At 36.9% G+C, this 24,094-nt stretch overlaps 1 protein-coding gene across 1 annotated transcript; it reads right to left on the bottom strand.

The window, feature by feature from the left end:
• Positions 1-19,319, bottom strand: LOC121420167 (GPN-loop GTPase 1-like). Its single transcript, XM_041614712.1, has 11 exons — positions 19,131-19,319; positions 15,118-15,211; positions 14,264-14,408; positions 12,660-12,738; positions 11,745-11,839; positions 10,303-10,495; positions 8,813-8,895; positions 7,394-7,433; positions 5,386-5,488; positions 3,683-3,769; positions 1-2,773 (listed from the first exon to the last, which is right to left on the bottom strand). The coding sequence occupies exons 1-11, from the start codon at positions 19,296-19,298 to the stop codon at positions 2,661-2,663; spliced, it is 1,200 nt and encodes a 399-aa protein (XP_041470646.1). The 5' UTR covers positions 19,299-19,319; the 3' UTR covers positions 1-2,660.
• Between the last annotated feature and the right edge of the window lie 4,775 nt (positions 19,320-24,094).

The following is a 24,094-nucleotide window of genomic DNA, read 5'->3' as shown; positions in this document are numbered from 1 at the left end:
CCCCATGCACTCTCACCCATAAGAAATCATTGTTTGTTCTATGGAAACAATATACAAATGATGCATGCACATGAGTTCATTATGAGAAGTTGATGCCGGAGTTGAGGCTCTGTTCAATCCATTGCATAAAGCCGTTAGGCTGAGTGCAATGGATGGAACATGGGGTCAATGAGAGCAGATAGGTCGCAAAATGGATAAATGAAGACATGCATCATTTGTTATATACAACTTTTTGATATTTTTTTTTGGGAAAAAAAAAATATATTTTGCCATTGAATTGTCTGGCACCTCATTTTTCTCTGATAACATGATTATCATGATTATAAAGTGCGCAAAGTCAGCCCTATTAATGCGCTTACTTCCATTTGCGCACTCATACATACATATAAAATGTATGTAAACACACATGCTCAGTGGTACACACTGCGGGAAAGAGCTCAACCGTGCAATGGAGAAATAAAAAATGCACCGTTGCCGTGCAATGAAAAATTAAATTTGCATGCAGCAAGAAATGGGTCAAATATGCAGTAGCTTTTAACTAATTAAATAAACAAGAACCTTTGTATGAATTGTATAAACAACATTAATTTACATAATCAAAGCCGTTTGATTCTCATTGGCTGCAAGCAAAGATAAAGGGAAGACTCGACAGTCAAAAGATTGTGTAATGAAACCCTTTGGAAGGCCGCCTGGCAGTAGAGAATGGGTATATTTTGCATATCGTCATGTGTTGTGTAAAAAACATGAGGGGTGAGGGAACAAGCAATTTTGACATTTCAAGATTTGTTATTCTTCCAAGAATGCTTGCAAAATGAGAAATATATCTTTCAGACTTCTTGGAAATGGGGGGTGGGATTATCCCCATGCACCGCCCCTGCGCCCTCTTCTTCGTCCCCTCTATTCAATTAAATTCAAATAAACATTTATCTTTTCCCACATCATTTTCCCCAATACGTTTTATACACAAGCCCACAACAATATACAATCTTTCTCTCCCTAACGGTGTTGGGCACCCTCAGTTTCCCCATATATTTTTTTTTAAATATCAGTGAAGTGTCCAGTCTTTCCCCTGTATTGTGTTGGCCACAATGGACTACTCTTGTTTTGGTGGTAGCAATTAGGATGTGTCATCAGTGTGTCCGCACAGCCCTGCGAAGCAGGGGTACTGAATCTCCCCACCCCACCAAGATTTTACTAGGTACTGCTTCGTGCTTGAAGCTTGCTGATATATTCGTTTACTCGCACAGAACACTATTTGCAAATCAGTACTTGGCTACATAAGATTATGATGTCACATATCACCCAACTGCTTGCAGGATGCTAACTGGCCAGTAGGCCTATCGATTGCGCAGAAACGTTGTTACTGCTAACAATGCGCTAACAGAAGCCCTGTTAACAATTGGCAATGTCACAGCGTGCCTGATGTCATAATACTTTATTTCCACCTTGCAATTAATGTTTGACATCACAATCAGGGATGCCACTAGGTGTCCACCAAAAATACTGAAACTTATCGCTGGCAGGGACAGTGTCCAAGAACAGTGAATTGGGGCATGACCCCTTTGTTTGTGTTTTTTTCCAAGTGGCTTCTAACCTTGTTGTGATCGATGATTTTGAAGTCAAGGTTTGAAAAAATAATGGTAGTTGTTGTGTGTTGCTCCTAGAACGCTAGATCAAAAGCTTCAGTCTCTGTATATTGGTTATTCCGCTGAACCGCGTTGGCTCTACTCACCAATACATAGACTGAAGAGTTGTTGGCCCGTACGTAAAGACAACATATCAGCAGTAACGTTAGATCTAACATTCAGTGGAAATCCGATTTTCAGAACGTTTTTTGTACATAAAATGTCACATTATGAAAAAATAATTCGTTCATTACAATTACATCTAAATTTACGAGAAAATATATAAAAATCCGAAAAAATTAGACCGCAGTTTCGACTAATTCCTTTTTAAATGATGATCAAAACATAGTCATCCTCGATCTTTTTGTTGGTCATCAAAAGTTGCCATCTTGGATGATGTCATCATCCTTACAGACGTATTTACCAGTCGCTATATATCACGATTCGTGCCGCTGCTTTGCGCTTGTCTATGTGCATGAGTTCGGAACTAGTCGCTCGCATTGATTGGGCAGGATATCAAAAATTCTAATTGGAAAGCCTTGATAGAAAGATAACTAGATGAACGTTGTGGGTAGTGCACGCATTTATAAATCATGTACTGTATGATAGCAAATATTTCTCACTCGGTCGATCGACATGCATCGCAATCGAGAGAGGGGGGGGGGGAGGAGGGCTTTCCAATTTTTTTAATACACAAAAAACAGGAAAAGTCGGAATTAAAGACGGAAAAGTGGCACCCCTGATCACAATCGAAATGATGTGAATGGGCCTCCTATTAACGCCTTGTTAAGCTAACAACAAAACTGCAAAAGCTGGCACTGATGAGTAGCTAACTATTGTGATGTCACACATCATCTGACTGTTAGCCACTTCCTGATTGGCTAAAAAAAATTTAAATCAAAATATGATGCCATACATGTTTGGAGCTCTGATGCCCTTGGTGAGAGGTGCAGCTGACTATTGTGATGTCATGTATCACCTGACTGCCTGGAGGAAGTTGATTGGCCAGATGAGTAGTTATTAACCATTGTGATGTCACGTATCACCTGATGGCTTGGAGGATGCGGATTGGCTGGATGAACCTGGATGTGCTCCTTGGCTTTGTAAGAATCTCTGGAATGATTCAGCTTCTTTTAGCTCATCCTCATCTAACAAAACAAACAAAATATGATTATCAACCGACTGCCTACTGGAACCAGGCGATTCCTGTACAAAATCTATGGGAAATAAAGAATTCAGTTGTCAACGAGCTAAGGGACATGTAACATTATTTTCATTATCATCCATTGGGTCATAAAACAGACAAATCATACAATTTACATGAATCAAAGTTAAATAATTAAACATAATTAAATTTAAAAACAAAGGAGTAGAGAATAACAAAAATGGTTTACCATGGATATAAAATCCATTGCGAGTACCGTTTTCTGGAGGCATTACAGCCCTTATTATAAAGAAAGCCATTACAATTTTACAAGATAAACTCACGTGCTGGTAACAACAGCCAATAGAATGTGCATAGTATTGAACAGAACTTACACAGATTGATGAATAAAAAACTATAACATCTGCTAAACATTTTTTCAAGAAAATTTATAATTACAGAGTAATGAGTGGATGAAGAACAGAAAAAATTACTGAAAATAGGCCCTGATCTAACATTGTGTTAAAATTAAGATACGATGTATATGCAAACAATCGTACACTTCTTAGGTTTCTCATGTTTCTCATACTGTGTGCCCTTTTCATGTTGCAATGGTAATAATAATAATTAACATGAATTTTATTATGCGCCATCTATATAGATAACTATTCTGAGGCGCAGAGGGATGGAGGGATTACGGAAAAAAAAATGTTTGCATGTTTGAGTGTATGGTCAGATCAAATGGTAGCTGTTATTATGCTTGGATTTGTGTCAAAAGTGGCTCTCCATAGTTATATCAGAACTTTAAACCAAAGACGAAACTAAAAAAGAAACTGATTTCAGAATACAGACTACACATCAGACCAACATTCAAAATAAAGTAGAAATATATTATTATCAAAAGAAATCTTACCATCATCATCAGAATCTAAAGTGATTTCTTCTTCATCATCATCAGGACCTAACCTCAGTTCAACCGATGGGCCTTTGATGTTTGCATCTGAGTAGAGAACAAAAAACAAAGAATAAGAACATATAGAGAAATAGGAATGGAGCAGACAGACCAGGGCCCCGTCTTACAAATAGTTACGATTGATCCAATCAATTGTAACTATATGGAAATCCATCAGGGTCAAAAACTTTCTCCGGAAATTCACAAAATGTCTTTTGCAAACAAAGGAGAACACACCAAATTGTCAAGAAATCAATGAATTAGTGGATATACATTCATATCTAGAATTTATTTTCAATAAACATGCATTTTATATGTTGACTTTGGTGGCTTTCCATAGTTGCAATTGATTGGATCAATCACAACTCTTTGTAAGACGGGCCCCTGAAAATATTCATTGCTGACAGCAACCACCTAAGGTGGGTGTTGACACAAAATAAATCTTTATTAATCTTGGATTATTCTAATAAACAAAGGCGAGAAGAGGCTTTTAGAAGTAAATTATAATAAATCAATAGAGCAGGGATGTCAGTCAGTTTTACTCACTAATCTGTATTCTGATTTTATTTAAACTCTGGTTTAAGCTTTTAATTATGGATAGCCAACAATTGTGACCTAAATTTCGAACAATTGAGGTTCAGTGTATCAGCTTATTTGACTCTCAAATCATTCCAAGTTGTTTGGATGGAAAAACGATATAGTTGTCTTCACCATATAAGGATTACGAAGGAACCTTTTAAACATAAGAAACATGCAATGGAAACAGAAATTTGACATGTCTGGCTTCCCGTATTCATAGGACTGAGTTTGACCAATGGTCTAAGATAAACCTGACTTAAGATTACGGATCACTGGGACTGAATATAAACCAGACCTTGTTAAAGAACCATGAGTGCTCCAGGTCTGAATCCCATGTCATGTTTTCCATTAGCAAGAAATCTACCCATATTGTGCTACACTCAACCCAGGTGAGGGTGAATGGATACCCGGCAGGATTAATTCTTTATGCAGCAAACTTTACCTTTAACTTTTCAAAAAGTAGATTTAGCAATTCTCTTGGGTTTGTACAGAGACCTCCTAACTCAGGTAGGCAACAGTTTATCTTTAACCCTCATTAATTAATTGGATGCCTAAATGAGTATCTCTTTATTGGGATATAGAGATAGGCATCCAATTAATTGATGAGGGTTAAAGCTAAACTGTTGCCTACCTGAATCAGGTGGTCTCTGTATAAACCCAAGAGAATTGCTAAATCCACTGTTCGAAAAGGTAAAGGGGAAGTTTGCTGACATAGCCGCTTTGCAATTATGTTAATGTTCCAAACCATGGTAACAGGCCTCAGAGGCCAATCAAATTCAGGGTTTCCATGGCAACTACTTGCAAAGTCCTTCATAAAGCATGTTCCTTGTTTACAATCAATGCCTAATTTTGCGAAAGGTGGCAAATGAATTCAATTCATTTCTGTGGGCTTTTGAGTTGTTGCCAATAATAATAGTAGCAGTAGTGTAATAACAATATTAATAATTATACTACTACTACTACCACTACTACTAATAATAATGATAACAATAATAACAATAAGATGAAGAAGAAGAAGAATTTATGAGGCATTTAAAACATTGCTTTTCTAATCACTTTACATGTACAGTTGATTTTATTATTACCTTCTTCCACTGATGCTCCTGTAAGTCCGACCTTTGACCCTTGACCTTTGCCCCTCTTGACCTTCTCCAACTTTCTTTGAGCTTCTTTGGCTTCTGCTTCCATCTAAACACACAGGAGTGAATGGGATCAAGAGTAGAAGGAAATTCAATTCATATGAAATGATACTTCAAAACTTGATGGGTATTCCTGGGGACCGTTTCATCAACATTTTTGCTTGACAAGTTGTGAGATATGACATCTTTCCTTGATTCTGATTGGCTGAGAGGCACTGTTACTATCGGATAGATGGATAGATGGGACTTGTCGGATAAAGTGTCCGACAAGTACTTTCATGAAACGCTCCCCAGACTGAAAATCATACGATCTACGTATGATAAGAGTAAAACTCAACAAGCAAAATGATGAATTTTCAACCAATTTGATCAAAATCTGAAATGATACAAAATTATAGAATATTGAATTGTAGGGGTTGTTCGTGAAAATAGTTAAATGCGTGATGTCATAAAAATAAAAGGTTGGCTGATGATTTAATGTTCCCCTCTTTCATTTTTTTTTCTTTAATTGGAAAAAAATGTCAGGCAAATAGTAAGATAGTTATAAATGCATTGTGACACTGAACCCCCGACCTATTAACTGAAAAACAGGGATTACAAGTATTTCCTCTGGGTTTGAGAAGCTATTAAGTTACCAAGAAAAAATAGGAAAATAATATCGATGCTAGAGCTCAAAATGAAAAGAAAATCACAATTCTTGCCACCAAAGTCTGAGTGGCTGAGATGTCCAGCGATGTACAAAAGGGATAACTACTCCATTTCCTTTACAAAACTTTTTTAAAGGTTTACTTGGAATTTATTTTGGTATTAAAAAAAAACACATTGCACACAATTTATAAATAATGTTGATTGATACAATAATTAATAACATTATAGGACATTGAACTACGACATAAATAACTTAGCTCTGACCTAGATTCAATGAATATTGGTAGTAGAATAAAGAATTGAATTTGATAAAATAAAGATTTAGTAATATAATCCATTTATTTATTTATGTATTTTTTTGGGGGGTGGAGGGGGAAGTGGTGGATATGTCTAATATGGTATATGTTAACCGTCATATAGTTCACATACTTCATGCAAATCCATTGAATCACCTCTGCTGCAATCAGGTTACTATACAATCCCTATATATTCACAATATATTACATTATCATCTATGCAGAGTGTTTTAGCAATGCACTAAATCAATTGCCCATGCAGTATCAGAGCGTATCCCTAAAAGGGACCGAAATCCGACAAATATCCCATAGGTTCCTGTACAAAATTTGCCGTTGATTATGAAAGCATATTCAACAGTCTAGTGTGCACACGCGAATGCGTGAAATATACAGCGCGTACAACAATGCGGTGTGCAGATCATAATTACGCACAAAGACATCATACTGAACTACATGAAAAAGTTGCATGTCAATGACCAAACTTGATCCTGTGATGATGCCACAATATGAGTGATATAACTTGTTGAATAAAATTTCTCCTTCATTTTTTTTGGGGGGGAGGGGGTGGGATAGATGATAATAATTATATTGGATGGCTTTATTTAATGAAATACCAGAAATATTCCACTCATTAGGGCCAATATTCCACTCATCTGCGATTCATGGAATATTTGCCTAAACTCTTGGAATATTTCTGGTATTCCATTCTGAGCTATCCAATCTAATATAAATATGCTACAATCACCAGAATTTGATTCATGTCCCCTACGTAGAGGGACATGTACTTTGGAGGAAACATTGGCTGTAATAATGACTGGCATCAATCAAATGCCGAAAGGCTGGAGGAGGAGGGGGGTGATCAGGAACCCTTTTTTCATCCTAATTAACTGTTTATCACCCCCACAGAACTAAGTTCTTTTGATTGGGATTACATGCAATTGAATGCAATATAGCAATAACAATTATATAAAAAGAAAATCAGCTAAGTATTATACTTCGTCTAAATATACCTTTTCTCTTCGTAATCTCTCATACTGCGGCTTGTATTCACTGTAACATAAGAAAAACAAAATGCAACATCAGTATCACCTGTTAGAGTCGAATATAAATAAATAAATCAATTCAACTCTCATCTTCATTATGGGTACAGACATGAGCTTAAAGAGAAATTCCAGTAGTTGCAGTAAACACTGATTTCATGAGAAAGTCTGTAAAACAAGGCTTAATTGTCAGTATATCATCGAGGATCTAGATCTGGTACAATTACATTAACTGAACTTTGTGAAATCTTGAAATCTACGCTGAAAAATGCTCACCCTGAAGATCCCCAACACAGACAAGCGCACGTGGGACAATGTATAATTATTGCTTAGAGCGTCGGGCCCGACGCTCTACCCGAATCCTGTGCTTATTTGCTGATTTCTCAGCAATTACACAATTTCTTCCAGAATCCTTTGGCACATGCTTTTTATTTATACAAACAGACACTTTGGTGGTCATTTCATTGGATTCTGTACGAACTCATTTTGATATCGTTACCAAAACTAGCATTTACCTTTAATCTGAAAAATGTGATTGGTGAGAATACACTCCTTTGTTTTCAAAGACTTAGAGGCAATTTTGTACAGAAATATGCTGAATAAGGTCACAGGTGATAATGTCTAAAAAGCTTTGAAACTCAGATGAAATGAAAATGCATTTACAAAATCTTAATCAAATCTGTATTCTTTAATCAACAATACATTTGTTAATTTATGCCTTTTTTTTCAGGAAATTGCACAAGCTCACAGAGAATATGACATAATCAACAAATTACGAGAAGTTGACTTTCAATCAAAGCTCTTATGAAATTCATCACACTGATTATAATGATGGTAAGTTTCAGGCATCAACAAAATGTACATTTCCAACTATCCTTGGACAGCAATTAAAGATAAAGAATTTGAACCAAAAGCATTGTACAACACCACCCCAAATCCTCTGAGCAGTGACATACTCTTGTAATATAGGCTCACTTGGAAAACACACTAATTCACTGCTCATTACATTCCTACTGCCAACAATTAAGTTGAACAAGTACCTTTCATCTCAGAACAATTAGGTTCTATATGCAAATAAAATTTGTTCTGTGTTTCCAATAGTTATCAAAAAAGGTATTATATCTCGGGAGCGTTTCATGAATGGACTTGTCAGACCTTCTGTCTGACATCTACCATAGTAACAGTGCTTCTCAGCCAATCAAAATCAAGGAAAGTCGTTAGATCTGACAACTTGTCGGACAAAAATATTGATGAAACGCCCCCCTGAAGACTAGCTATCTATAACACAAGGTCACTTCGGGAACACACATTGTTTTGGTCAGTTAACCAACCCTCCCTCCATAAATCCAGAATAAATCTCTCTGGGCAGCTATGAAGGAATGAACTTACGTCTCATATTCTTCAACAGCTTCAGTGACGGCTTTAAAGAAGTCTTCCATTCCTTGTCCCGTTACAGCTGACACACCTACAGCCTGAAAGAACAGCATTAACATAACTAGAAATATGTAGGCCTGGGACTTTCGGGTATTTTTGTCTTTGGGTACCCGTGGTTTCGGGCGGGTACCCGAAAATCATGTCGCATGAAATATGACTGGTGGAAAAACCCCATAGGTGACGTCATCCAGCCACTGAGACGCAAGCCAATTTATGAATGAAAATAAAGTGCCCCATGCAGTATTCCATTGAAACAAGTCTGCAATACTCTGTAACCTCGTAACAAAATTGACCTAGCATTCCACTTTCCTATATTTCATATGAATTATAAAAGGTATTTTCGTAGGATCTGTTTTCTCACCGATACCACACAGGTAAGCAAATTTTGATTACTTCTTGCTTTTCCGTCAAAATCTTATGAAGTAAAGTTGATATTACATCGTGTTCGTTAGTTTGTAGTATCTATCGCTACATGCACAAAGCTAAAGTCAATTGATATCCGCGTTTCGGAGTGTCGAATGCACCAGCCAATCACGATCTTGCTACCATTTTCGGTTTGTGATGAACTGAAAATGGTAACACCAAAGTGATTGGATGGCGCTTTGTATGACACTTCTTTATGCATGAGGACTAGTGGGTAAAAAATGCAAAATTGTTGAATGAAAATTGAATATCAAATATACAATATAAACATAGTAGAGTGTAAGACACATAAGTGTACTGAAATTGTCGAATGAAAATTCAATATTTTCAATTTACATTACAGAATAAATAGAATATGAAATTCTAATAACTTTTAAGTGTTCAAGTTGAAGTTCTGCCATGTTTTAGATATTTGATTTTAAAGTAAGGTGATAAAATAATTACATTAAATAAAGTTTGTTTCTCTGGGCTGATCGAACATTGTAGTGTTGTCTTCATTCGACACTCAGTATGATGGAGAGCATTTTGTGGTGGGGTTCACTATAAAACTTTTGAGCATAACTGTATGGGGAAACTTGCTATCATTTGCAAGTCAACTTTGGGTCCCAATCACACATCTAAGTCTTGCAACTACTTGCAAATTTGCACCCGATCGCTGGTCTACGCTTTGAAACAAGAAGTTCAAATTGATTAATAATGGAAATTGGTCTATCATTTGTGCCAAGGCGAAAAATTTCAGTTGATTACAAATTCTTTCTTACAACACCTATAACAGAATTTGTGCATAAAGTCATCTGGTGCTGCACAGTGGCTGCTGGGCCAACAATCACATGAGCGAAATGAATTTTCAGAGAACTTTCTATTTCAGATTTCTATTTCTAACAATAAAACATGGATTGTCATTTTCAAGTCATGCATTACTTTATATTTGAACAGCTTCATCGCACACCAACTCTTTAACATCAGACATGGAACAAATTGTTATTATAATGTTAATCATAAGGAGAATTGCTCAAACATACCCTGAGATTTTCATAGAATTCATCCAAAACTAGGCTCATCGATCGTGTCAGATTGGACGCGTAAGATGTCTCCTGGTTCAATGCGTCCTGGAACGTCTCAAAGTCCCTCATCCATTCCATGGCAAAGTCATGAGCAACGATGTCAATCTTATTCATCACAACGATGAACGGTAGCTTGTATTTGTACAGGATACTAAAAATAAGATTTCAAAAGATTCTTGTAATTAAGACATTTTTATTATTTGAATGTAATGAAGTTATTTCTTACTCAACAAATACAATTTATGATTATTTATAATGAATGGCAGGAATTACTGCGTTGTTTCAAGTAACAGAAAGAATGACTTATGTCACGTTTATTCACTAATATTCATTTTTTTGCATTAAGGGTAGCCTCATTAATCATACAAAGGCTATCCTTCAGGAACCTTGGTAAGGAATTGATCAATCAATTCCAACTTTACAAATGATATTTACAATCATCTGCAAACAAGTTTCTAAATACACTAAAAAATATTCTATACAGACATTAATATTTATGCATAACTTTCCGGCAAATTTTGTTTGTTATGATCTGAAACTTTTCTAGATACTAAGCAGAAAAAAAGAAAGGATATAAAGTGGAAGCGTTGTGTCATAGGTATTCTGACTACCGCAGAGGGTTGTGTGCTTGAGACCCACCATGGCCGAGCGTCCTTTGGCAAGGCTTCAATCCACTCTTTGCCACTCTCCACCCAGGTGCAAAATCAATAACTGGTATGATGCGAAAGCTATGCTTAGCAATTTAATCTTGGAATGCTACCCTGAGAATGGAGGAAAGTGCATACACTGTGTCCGGGCATGCCAAGATCCAATGACCGAGGTAATCAGAATTACATGTTAAGTGCTTAGCTGTGCAAAGCATAAAGCATTATACAAATCTAACTATTATTAATATGTATAAAGAAATAGGTGTAAAGATTTTCTAACAGGGTCATGGAATATCAAAATGGTAATTCATAGCCTTTTATAAGCTACACCTGACTCTAGGCACAACTGGTGGGTGTTTCATAAAGCTGTTCGTAAGATAAGAACGACTGGTGATCCTTTCTTTGGTAAATGGTACACACCATAGATGGTTAAGCGCGTAAGAAAGGATCACCGGACTTTCTTAAAGTCACTCTTATCTTACGGACAGCTTGATGAAACACCCACCTGGTGACCTATTCTTCTATGCTGTGTCAGATTCTCCTATCATTTCAAGTTAAAATTTATGAATTTCTGTTGTATTTGTCAAATATCATGAGAGCCAAAGGAAAATTGAAATATGATATTTTTAGGTCAGAACAACTTGTCATATTTCATAAGGGCCAAAGAAAATTCACTCCAACTGTGTCAAAACAGGTGGGTGTTTTATGTAGCTGGTCGCTCAGAGTCTATTCAATGTTAAAGAGACATCTTACCTGCAGGCATATAACATGTTGGACATGAATGTGACTGGATTCACGCTCCGTGCTGTATCCATAACATAAACTACCACTGTGGGAAAGGTAGACGCCTGACAAATAATCACAGAAAATGACTGATTGCTATTACTTCACGTATCATTACCGGTACATCATATTTCTTGCCATATTTCATGAAAATGAGAAGTAAAAGAAGGTTCTCCGGGGAATAATTTTCCTGATATCGTATTGCAATTTGCTTCACAATTTTGAAATAAATCTTTTTGTATAGCATATTTTCACATCGGACTGTACAGCTTGTAGTGAACTTTTCTCTTATGACCAAAAATTCTAATCAAATTTGGTAAGCAAAATCATTCCCTGGTTGAGATATACATGTACATTCCAGGTCATCTTATTCTTGCTTGTGTACATACACAGAGAATAACGATGAAAGCCCAGTTCCTAGAAGTACCCGGTAAGTCCTACCATCCCCTAGCTAGGCCCAGCAATTGGCAAGCCCCTGTGTTTTACTTTAAAATACAAAACTCATCTTAGGGTAATTCTATTTTCTTTTAAGTGTTCCTTAAATCTGTAACAGCTATATAAATATGAGACGACGTCTTGTAATATTTTTCACTCATATTGTTATGTTTATATTATGTTCAGCTATGTTCAACTATGAAACAGACATCAATATATCAAACCCTTAGGGTACTGCGTTGGTTGGCCTCGAATGCTCCCTTCCTCTCACTTCAAAATCTTTTCTATTGCCAACACTGGCAATCTTGCAGAAAAAATATAAATTGCATTATTCTTGCAAATTGGCCCCGCAGTCATGCAAAAAAAAAAAAAAAAATTAGCCCATGCCAAGATTTATGACATTGCATGGTTGCTGTTTTTTTTTTTAAACAAATTGCAATATATATTTACCAAAGTCTCAGAGATGATAGCTCCTGATGCTGACCATGTGAAGACTTCAATCTGTCCTGGGGTATCTAGTATGATGTATCTAGGATTCCCGATGAAAAAAAAATGTATATTTTATCAATAACACAAAGCATTACTATAACATACTGCTATGGTGGTGTGGCTATGTGTTGATCATATATTTTTTTTAAACCATGGGTGCGAGATTAAGGTAGATGATTAAGGTGAAATGCTGAACGTTCTTTGACAGACGCCTCAGCTACTATGTTGATTGCACTTCCTGATTAGATGAGATATCAAAGTGACTTCAATTATTGTTCAAAGTTTCTCTTCGTACCATAGTTTCTCTATCTGCCAGTGAATGCAGTGTCCAATATCAATAGCCTTCTTGTGTCCAATTTCATTTCACTCTCAACCTTCCAATACCTTTTGCAATATAGAAATGCAATCTACTTTTTGTAATACGCTATAAAAGAATTAAGTATAATTATTATAATTATTATTATTATCATTATTATGAAGTCAATAAATTTAATGGGGAATTAGTCAACCTAACCTCTCTTTGAAGATGCATGCAGATACAAAACATGAGTCTCTTTCTACCTGTTGCGTGACTTAATAAACCAAAGACCAACCAAGATAATTTGGTGGATTCACCATATGGTGCGCCATGTATCCGTTGCAGCGGAGAGGACAAATTCGCAATGCCTCATGGGAAAGAGTCAACATTGGTTGGTGCTATGCATTCATGCGATTATGCTGTGCTGGCTGACGCAGCTCGATCGGCTTGCATATGCTAAGGTCCAAGAGGTTGGAAAGAAATTTGCAATATATTTCTTTGCTAACTGCAGACCATTTTCTGTGAATTCTTTCTACGCTTTTGCCAAATCCTTTTCAGTTTTGAAGCATCACATTCACATCACTGTGCACTAGCTATGTGCGCTGCCTGCGCCTGCAAGCGATGTCTACCCTAAAGTTAGAAATATGGCATGTTCACTGTAACAGATGTACATTCATCATCCATGACAATAGGTGGTTTCAGACCGCCTCGAAGTTCGCCAGTTCCAGGTATTCTCTGATCGGGAAATTTACCCCGATCAGAAAATACCAGGTATTTTGGTAATGTGAAAGCAAACTACTCGTAATTTCCCCGAAAGAAAATACCCGCTAAATAGTAGGTACTTGGCGAAATTACGAGAACTTTTGTGGGGATTTTTCCAAGGTCGTAGGTATTTTGGCGATGTGAAAGCAAATTACGGGAACTTTTAGCCCAGCGTGTCGTTGGGCGCGGCGGCGTGGGTGGCTGCTGGGCTAGTGATTTTGAATCTCCCGCCTTGCCTGCTTATCAGACCACACTGCGCATGCTCGTAACTTCGGGAACTTATACCGAAGGATGTGTTTCGGGGCGGTCTGAATGCAGGAATAATTAACGGGTATTTTATAGCCTTAAAAAGTTCTCGTAATTTAACGGGGATTCTTGTGATCGAGGCGGTTTGAAACCGCCTAATATAGTGGCGAACAATATTGGATTTAGTCTCTTTAATAGTGAAATTGATAGTCCTTGCAGATTTATTTTCAATTATCTTTAAGGTCTGCCGCTGTCTTACTTTGTTTCTTTGCTGCGTTTCTCTGCAAATCCCATGACTTGATCAAAGCGTGTAGCGAAAAGATTGAGTGACGTCATGATGCCTCCATTAGGACCTAGACCGTACTGCTTCATAACCTCCTTGTACTTGACAGTGTCACGGATATCTGAGCGGAAAGCAAGCATTGCGTCAATTAGTGTAGACTAAAGCATTTATTTGATGTTAAAAAAGTAGAAGGAAAATATGTGACAATGCAACAAAGAAAAGGAAAAGAAGAGGACAAAGAAGAATAAGAAGAAAAAGAATTACAAGTAGAAGTAGAAGGAGAAGAAGAGAAAGAAGAGGAGTAAGAAGCAGTCCTGAAGAAAATAAAATAATATAAAGACATAAACAATGAAGAAGAACAAAAAAGAAGAAGACAAAGAAGAAAAAGGAGAAAAAAACATTACAGAGAATGATTCAAATATTGACTTGTATTGCCAAGATAGAAACACTCTGTGTTCCCCATCTGTCCATTTATTGGTAATTCCTTTTCTTACACTGTACATGTTCTACATTTCAATTAAAATCTAAATATCATTATTGTAGCCAAATTGCATTCAAATGCATATAGTGTGTTTGTGAGATGAACATGTGACATAGAAAACGTTTTTCACACCAGAAGGGAAGAAAATATTTGGAACAATTACTGACTTAATAATCTTTTCATGTCAAGCAGTAACATGCCTCAGATAATTCATTAGGCTTCTCACTCTTGACTTGGATGCCCTTGCTCACCCCCCCCCCTAAAAAAAAATAACTTTACAAGCCTCGCATTTTACTTTTACAATGGAGACAGGGAGAAGAGTATTTTATGAGAGAATAAATATTCTTACCAATATTAGTAGGGTATCCTACTTCATGAACAGCCGGGTCTAGGTTGATGATGTATGGTGGCTCTTTATTTGCGTACAAATGAGCAGTCAGGCGCTATGTCAGAAATAAAGTAATAAACAGTAAATGTATGATTGAATTTAAGTATTACATAAACAAGTGATAATGAATAAATCATGGGCGTCTCTGAATGTCTGCAATGATCTATTTTTAAGGGGGGGTCTAAAAATAACCCTTATAAAAAAAAGTAATTTTTTGGTTGGCCACGATGACTGGAAAACAGAAAAAGCTTCGACCCTGTCCATTACTCCCCCAAACTTGGTTATGAGAACGCAGGGCCAGATTCAGTATTTTCCAACGGGGGGGGGAGCCAATTTTCGGAGGAAAATTTTGACACACACAATGGCAATGTTTGGCTTATTTCCTCTTTTTCTTTGGGACAAATGCTTCATTTTCTTTACACTGTCAGTTTCCATTACACCTATTCATCATATAACTTGGCTCTTAGGTAAATTTGATTCTTCAAATTACTTTTTTCTAAATCAAAAATAGAGATTGAAAAGTGGAAATTGTCTTGCCATATTACTTTCCACCAAACTATGCCCAAATTACAATTTTTTGAACACTCTGATGAATACAAAATTACTACCATTGAAAAATAATTGCAACTGAATGGAACAGTATTTTTGTTCACAAAAGTGATATTTTAATGATATTCTTAACTCTTCATGCGTTACGTTCGCATTATTGCACATCCGTAGGCGTGTTTCGTTCGCATTTTTGCACAACCACACATTTCCCATAGACGTTCCCTGTCCCATTGTTTTTCGAACAATGTATAGCCTGGCGTTTTTGTATACCATACATGTGTACCGATCGATCGCGCGTGCGACATTAGTTTAGCGTTCGACGGATTATCGCAGTTTACAAATTACAGAAAGGTTGAGTTTTCCCAAAAATCAATACATCCTGATTACAGCCAGGAAATTCATTGAAAAGATAGGATAAAATCAATAAAACCCTCCTCACAAACAATACCATCGCCAGGTTTATTGTTAGGAGTCTGTGAATCATGGCACGAATGTGACTGAGACCCTAAACTAATGCAACACACAGGGGGTTTACAGGTGAACGCATGAAGAGTTAATTGTTTGCTGTATACAGCAATGGCATACCCATAACCTTGTTCATACTTAGACAGTTGGCAGCCGTCTGTTTCGAGGAGTTTTATTTATTCATTTTCAAAAATTTCTTCTCATACACAGACGGCTCGTATCCTGCAGCCACCATTAGGGGACTTACAATGCAAATCCCCCATCAAGGCTCTTTAATTTTTGTCGTGAATCAAACTTTTGAAAATGCGACCAAAATGCAAATTAATATTCCCTCTTAACATTAATTGCCAAAAAACAGGGAAAAATTCTAGTTAAAAGGAACAAAAACAGTCCCTTACCTCGGCTGTCGTGCAACTTAACTTCCCTCATCCCACTCATTCAATGAAAGGACAAGTCCACCCCAACAAAAACTTGATTTGAATAAAAAGAGAAAAATTCAACAAGCACAACACTGAAAATTTCATCAAAATCGGATGTAAAATAAGAAAGTTATGGCATTTTAAAGTTTCACTTATTTTCAACAAAATAGTTATATGAACGAGCCAGTTACATCCAAATGAGAGAGTTGATGACATCACTCACTCACTATTTCTTTTGTATTTTATGATATGAAATATTTTGATTTTCGCGACATTGTCATGTAAAATGAAGTTTCATTCCTCCCTAAACACGTGGAATTCCATTATTTTAACATTTTGTGCTTCAGGCAAGGAGGTCCTAATTGTCAAATTCGTAAAAATTGAAATATTGTATAATTCAAACAATAAAAAACAAAAGAAATAGTGAGTGAGTGACATCATCGACTCTCTCATTTGGATGTAACTGGCTCGTTCATATAACTATTTTGTGGAAAATAAACGAAACTTTGAAATGTCATAACTTTCTTATTTTACATCGGATTTTGATGAAATTTTCAGCATTGTGCTTGTCTGATTTTTCTCTATTGATTCAAATCAACATTTTTCTGAGGAGGACTTGACCTTGAACAAGGTTATGATATAACCTTGTTCTCAGTTACATCACCATGTGTGGCAAAATAAGGGTGGCAATGTTTGGCTTATTTTTTCTTTTTCTATGGGACAAATGCTTGATTTTCTTACACTGTCAGTTTCCAATATAGCTATTCATCATATAATTTGACTCTTATTAATTTGATTCTTTAAATTATTTTTTCTTAATTAAAAAAAGAGATTGAAAAATGAAAATTTTCTTGCCATATAACTTTCCACCAATAGAGGGCGTCCACAAAAATATTCCCAAAATTCAAGTTTTTGAGCGCTCTGGTGAATACAAAAATTATTCCTAAGTTATTAATGAAAAATAAATTGCAACTGTATGGAATTTAGTAATATTGGTCATGTAAGTGATATTTTAATGATTTTTTTAAAGTGTGTGCTATGTACATCATTGGCATACCATAGTCCTACCTGTAGTTTCACTACAGGCAGGATGGCAGCAGTAAACAAGTGCCTGCCTCATCCCTGTTTTATCTACATGTAGCCAGGGGCGTTGTGGGGAGTGAAAGTTATATACTGTACGTAGCTCACTCCCCACTAACGCCAGGAATCACCGTACATGCCTTTGCGTGTCGGACAGGATTACCCATGGTGAACCTAGACCTAAATCACCAATTTTAGTTATAGTTTTTCGCCCAAAGTTATGTACATGGGCAAGTTTTATGTTTACCCCCATTTGATTAGATTTCTTTTATTTTTTATTAAATAAATAGTCGTAAAATTGAAAGAAATTAAGAGCAATAGCGTTCACTTACCCCCGTCTGTTTACGAAGCCATTTTGATTTCTTTTGTTATGATACCTAGATACACACGCGTGCAGAGCTGCAACTTAGATTTTAAAAATACTGGCATTTGTCAATAAAAATCACGATTTGTAAAATATTTGTTTCGGTTGAAAAATATCATGAAATAATTTATATGATATTTATCGATAAAAAATTTTTTTTTGCGATTCCTGATATCTATCGGCAGATGCAAATATTTTTTAAATTCAAGTTGGCAGTCAAACCGCCAACCTGGATTAAAAAAGTATTTGCATCTGCCGATAGATATCAGGAATCGCAAAATATTTTTTTTTATCGATAAATATCATATAAATTATTTCATGATATTTTTCAACCGAAACAAATATTTTACAAATCGTGATTTTTATTGACAAATGCAAGTATTTTTAAAATCTAAGTTGCAGCTCTGCACGCGTGTGTATCTAGGTATCATAACAAAAGAAATCAAAATGGCTTCGTAAACAGACGGGGGTAAGTGAACGCTATTGCTCTTAATTTCTTTCAATTTTACGACTATTTATTTAATAAAAAATAAAAGAAATCTAATCAAATGGGGGTAAACATAAAACTTGCCCATGTACATAACTTTGGGCGAAAAACTATAACTAAAATTGGTGATTTAGGTCTAGGTTCACCATGGGTAATCCTGTCCGACACGCAAAGGCATGTACGGTGATTCCTGGCGTTAGTGGGGAGTGAGCTACGTACAGTATATAACTTTCACTCCCCACAACGCCCCTGGCTAGTTTGATCCGAATATGGCCATTTATGATTGAGTCCCCTGTAGAAAGTGTAGTACAGCTACAGATCGTGCTGTTAGTGTTAGAACTTCGGTCTCTGTAGCTGTAAATAATGACTAATGGTGAGTGAAGCCAACAGAGTTCAGCTGAACAACCAACATAACAGATACCGAAGCTTTTGGTCTAGTTCATACTGAATGAGTGGATGGTAACACTCATTCAATGAACAAGGTTATGGATGGTAATGAATTCTTGGCTTGAGTCGAGTGATGTAATTTGAAAGGTAAACCATGTAAACACAACACAATAATCAATATGTGGTGCATGGGCTAAGCATGGACGCATTTTTTTTTATTTACCTGAACAAAAGTCGTTTTACCAGAGCCTGCCATCCCTAATACGATTAAACATGGTGGTTTGGTGTCAGTATTGTGCAATCCCCCAGCAGAAGCACCTCCATTCTCACCGTCTTCGCTGCCAACTCTGTCGCTCTCACGAGGTTCAGAAATACCCATGGGCGTCGCCATTTTGGCTTATCAAGATATCGCGCATGCGCTGCTTGGTTGGTTGGTTAATGGTTGGAACGTATCATTTTTTTGGCTCGTGCTTCGCACTCGCATCAATTATTGTTTAGATAGATACCCATCCTGTTCATGGTCACAAAAAACCTTTAGAATCTTAAGTTTTGTGTCGGAATATCAAAAATTTTCAGCTCGTGTTCGCACGAAATGTTTAGAAAGATAACCATGTCGTTAAAATAAAGGTCGCAAAAGTGCTTAGAATGTCCAAATATTAGGTCAAAATACACACACAAAAAAATCAGCTTGCACTTCGCGCTAGCATTAATCGTTTTTATAGATAACCATCCTGCTCGTGGTCACAAAATTGCTTAGAATTAGTCGATTTGACAGTCTCATAGGCTCAATACACCAACCTAGAAATGTTCTTTTCGATGAAGTTTTTTTCTTGATTCGTGTTCCTAAGGGGTCCTAGAACAAATTCAGCTTGGTTGCCAAAAGTTGCCGTTTGGGGAATTTTGCTAATTTGCATAAATCCAAAATGGCCGCCAGATGCCATCTTGAAAACCTAACTTTTGAACCCCTGTCCACAAAATGATGAGTAATGACTCGTTTTAGGGGTTTAGAGATGTGTAGAACTGATTTCTGTAATCATTTTTGCAATATAAGGTCATCTTCAGGTCAAATCCAAGATGGCCGCCATATGCAATCTTGAAAATTGACTTTTGTTACCCTTGCCCAAGAATGACGAGTAATGCCTCTACTTAGGGGTTTTGGGGTGTGCAGAATCCATTTCTGCTTTCTATTTTGCAATATAATGTCATCTCCAGGTCAAATCCAAGATGGCCGCCATATGACGCCATCTTGAAATATCAATTTTTGAACCCTTTGCCCCAGAATCATGCATAACAACTCTATTCATGAGTCATTAGGTATGTTGATTCAATTCATGTAGTTATTTGGCACAAAGGATAATCTTCAGATAAAATCCAAGATGGCCGCCAACCGCCATCTTGAAAAATTACTGTCTGAGGCTTATACGTGTTAGAACTAATGTAAAGGGATTTCAGTAAGATACTCATTTCTTTTATTAATTCTCAAGTTTTTGTCCCAGAATCATGAATAATATCCCTCTTTTCGTGAGTTATTTGGTATGTTTATTCAATTTCTGTTCATAATTTTGCAATGTAGGATCATCTCCAGGTCAAAATAATCCAACATGACCACTAAACGCCATATTAAGAAATAAAAAAAAAACTACTTCCGAGACTATTGAACCTTGAAGAAGTGCTGTCCCTAATAAGGTTGTTGTTATGTATTGGAGCTCATGTAAGGGGATTTCAGTGAGAATGATTCATTTCTTTTAATCACTCCATTTTTAGTTCGAGGTCAAGTCATGTCTAAGATGGTCAGATGGTTGATAGATTTCGTCATTAACCGCTTACTTTAGAATTAAACCATTCAAGGTTTGGGCTATGATTTCGGGAGTTTTTATCCCTTTTTTATTTCTGTGCAACCATACTTTTCCAGTGAAATGACTTTAAAGTATTATTTGAATTAAAAAGTGATTTCTCCGTATTTTTTTTTCAAAAAATTGATTTAATTATTAACTTCCTTTATAATTATTATTGGACTTTTCCTCCTGACAAGAGCCATTGACTTGGTCAGCAGGAGTGCACTCTTTAGCCTCCTGCAGAAGATAGGCTCCCCAAGACTGTTCCACGGTCAGGATTGTTCTCATTCGTGAAATGTTTTACGGAAACGATGTCGCCCCTGCCTCTCAAGAAGTGGGAGTACAAGACCTAGTCATACATAACAGCTGCCTGTCTTGTGCATGTAAGGGGTTTGGACCATCCATCAGACTTTGAGACAGTCAGAAATCCTGATAGACTCAAGACACCGACTGTCCTCCAGATATGTATATCAACAGCACACACTCGTCTGGTTATGGTGGACTCCTCACCTACCTTGGACCGACTATATGTCTCTTGTCCCCTTTCACAGGACAAGCATATAAGCATCAGGATTGTAAAATCTGTCACAGTCATGGCCAAGCTCCTGCACGGAAGTAAGTCCTGGAAAACGTACGCCGACCAAGAAAAGTGGCTAAACACCTTCCATATGTCAGCTGCCTCGGACGTATCATGCACGTTAAATGGCAGGACAAAGTGAAAAATACAGAGGCCCTTCAGCGTACGTGCTAGCACCAAAAGCTTATTCTCGCTCCTTAGTCAAAGGCACCTCAGGTGGTTGGGGCATGTTTGCCCCATGAAACCTTGGCGAATCCCTTCTTGGATTCGCCAAGGTAAGGTAAGCTGTGTGATTGGTCTCACCCCATCGATAGATCACACCTCCGTTTTAAAGACACATGCAAATATGACATAAAACTTGCCGGCATAGACACTAACACTTATGAAGGTGTAGATGATAGTCGCCATCCATTCTATGGAGAGCTACTAAGTACAGGGGTCAAGACGTCAGAAAATAATCGGAATGCTAAATTGGCAGACCAAAGGCCTAGGAGGAAGGCTAGGGCAGCATCTCTATATAAACGTGTCTCAGCGCCATCCTCCTTCATCTGTAAAAATTTGCTCTGGAGACTGCCACTCTAGAGTGGAGCTCTATAGTCACTCTCGAAAATGTAAGGCCTAGCGCTACACCATCGTCTTTTAAGGCGAACTGATGCCTACCAATCATTGGACACATTGATTTAGAAAAATAATATTGATAAAACTCTTTCAAATTGAAATAAGACCCTAAAAGCCCCTTTTAGTACAAAGGTATGAATGGACCTTAAAAAATACACTCGAAATGGATAGCCCAAACCTAAAGAGGATTCATTCTAAGTTGAGCAATTAATGTTGAAATGAACTTGAGAATTAATAAAAGAAATGAGTATTCTTACTGAAATCCGTTTATATTAGTTCTAACACGTATAAGCCTCAGACAGTAATTTTTCAAGATGGCGGTTGGCGGCCATCTTGGATTTGATCTGAAGATTATCTTTTGTGCAAAATAACTACATGAATTGAATCAACATACCTAATGACTCATGAATAGAGTTATTATTCATGATTCTGGGGCAAAGCGGGGTTCAACAATTGATATTTCAAGATGGCGTCATATGGCGGCCATCTTGGATTTGACCTGAAGATGACATTATATTGCAAAATAGAAAGCAGAAATGGATTCTGCACACCCCAAAACCCCTAAATAGAGGTATTACTCGTCATTCTGGGGCAAGGGGAACACAAGTCAATTTTTCAAGATTGCATATGGCGGCCATCTTGGATTTGACCTAAAGATGACCTTATATTGCAAAAATGATTACAGAAATCAGTTCTACACATCTCTAAACCCCTAAAACGAGTCATTACTCATCATTTTGTGGACAGGGGTTCAAAAGTTAGGTTTTCAAGATGGCATTTGGCGGCCATTTTGGATTCATGCAAAGTAGCAAAATTGCCCAAACGGCAACTTTTGGCAACCAAGCTGAATTTGTTCTAGGACCCCATAGGAACACGAATCAAGAAAAAAACTTCATCGGAAAGAACATTTCTAGGTTCGGAAAATGTCAAATCGACTAAATGTTCGTTTGTTAGGTTCAGCTCCCACTCCGCGCTCTCATTAAATGTTTAGTTAGATACCCCTTCTGTTCAGGATTACCAAAAGTGCTTACCATGTCTACATTTTAGGAAAGAATATCAAGAATTTTCAGCTCGCGCTCGCATCAATAATTGTGTAGATAGATAGGCCTACCCATCCTGCTTGATGACCAACAGTGCTGAGAATGTCGAAATTTTAGGTCAGAATATCACCCTTTTTTCAGCTCGCTTCGTGCTCGCATAAAGTGTTTTAGATACCTATCCTGTTCATCATTCATTTTAATGGGGGCATTTTTTGAAAAGTACACAAGGACGCCGAAACTAGGTAAATCCCGTAATGCGTCTGCCTTATTAGATAGGCCTATCTCGTGTAAGGAAAACTAAAATGTATTTATATCTTCAGACTCTAGTCATGGTAGTGTGGACTACCCCGTAAACAAAAAAAAGAATAAATACAAAATCAGCTTTAAGTAGCCGACTGGGAAAATGTAGGTGAAAATATTCTTTCTGTCCCCCCCCCAAAAAAAAGGATATATATATATGCTATGATTCAGCCGCCAACGGATACATTGACAAGGACCGTGTCTAGAAATAAGGTATGCATAGTAAAGTTTCTTTAGAATAAAAACATGCTTAAATCCTTGGAATTGATTTTCACCTCATCTGCAGATAACATCGATTTCAGATTGCGTTTAAAACTTTGCAAAGTAGATGACATTTTGATAGAACTTTCAAGGTGGTTCCGTACTGTAGGCCTAATCTGTCCTATATTTAGGTTTTCGCAATGTATTCTTTTACAGCATGTCTTGTACAGTGATCACGAACTGACATGTTGTAAACTATTGGTGCCATGTCATGCATTGATTTTTACATCATCACTGCACGTCCAAACTTGGAAACATGTCTGAATAGGCCTCCAACATTAAACATGTCTTTTGAAGGAGCATCAAATCCTTCTCCCAACACTATACCTGCAGCTCGTTTTTGAACTTTTTGTAATTTGATAGCCTTTGTCTTTGAAATATCTCCAACCAAACGGAGGAACAGTAATCAAAATTGAAGAACGATAGCATTAACGAGTTTCAGAGATCTTGTTGGAACATAACTCCTTGCTCCCTTTATTACATTATTTTTTGAGCAGGTTTGAATACCTTTTCCACATGTTCTGTCTATCGCAACTCCTCATCAATAAACACCAAG

Source organism: Lytechinus variegatus, chromosome 8 (genome assembly GCF_018143015.1).
Source record: "Lytechinus variegatus isolate NC3 chromosome 8, Lvar_3.0, whole genome shotgun sequence".
In the NCBI taxonomy this organism is placed as follows: Eukaryota; Metazoa; Echinodermata; class Echinoidea; order Temnopleuroida; family Toxopneustidae; genus Lytechinus; species Lytechinus variegatus.
The sequence above is the reverse complement of the archived record's forward strand: the minus strand, read 5'-3'. Positions and strand labels throughout refer to the sequence as shown.

Coding starts and splice junctions, on each gene's coding strand:
- LOC121420167 (XM_041614712.1), bottom strand. CDS start 19,298: ATGGCGACGCCCATGGGTATTTCTGAACCTCGTGAGAGCGACAGAGTT. Junction 14,409..15,117: donor AGGATACCCTACTAATATTG/GTAAGAATATTT, acceptor CTTTCCGCTCAG/ATATCCGTGACACTGTCAAG. Junction 5,489..7,393: donor AGAGATTACGAAGAGAAAAG/GTATATTTAGAC, acceptor CTGTGTGTTTAG/ATGGAAGCAGAAGCCAAAGA.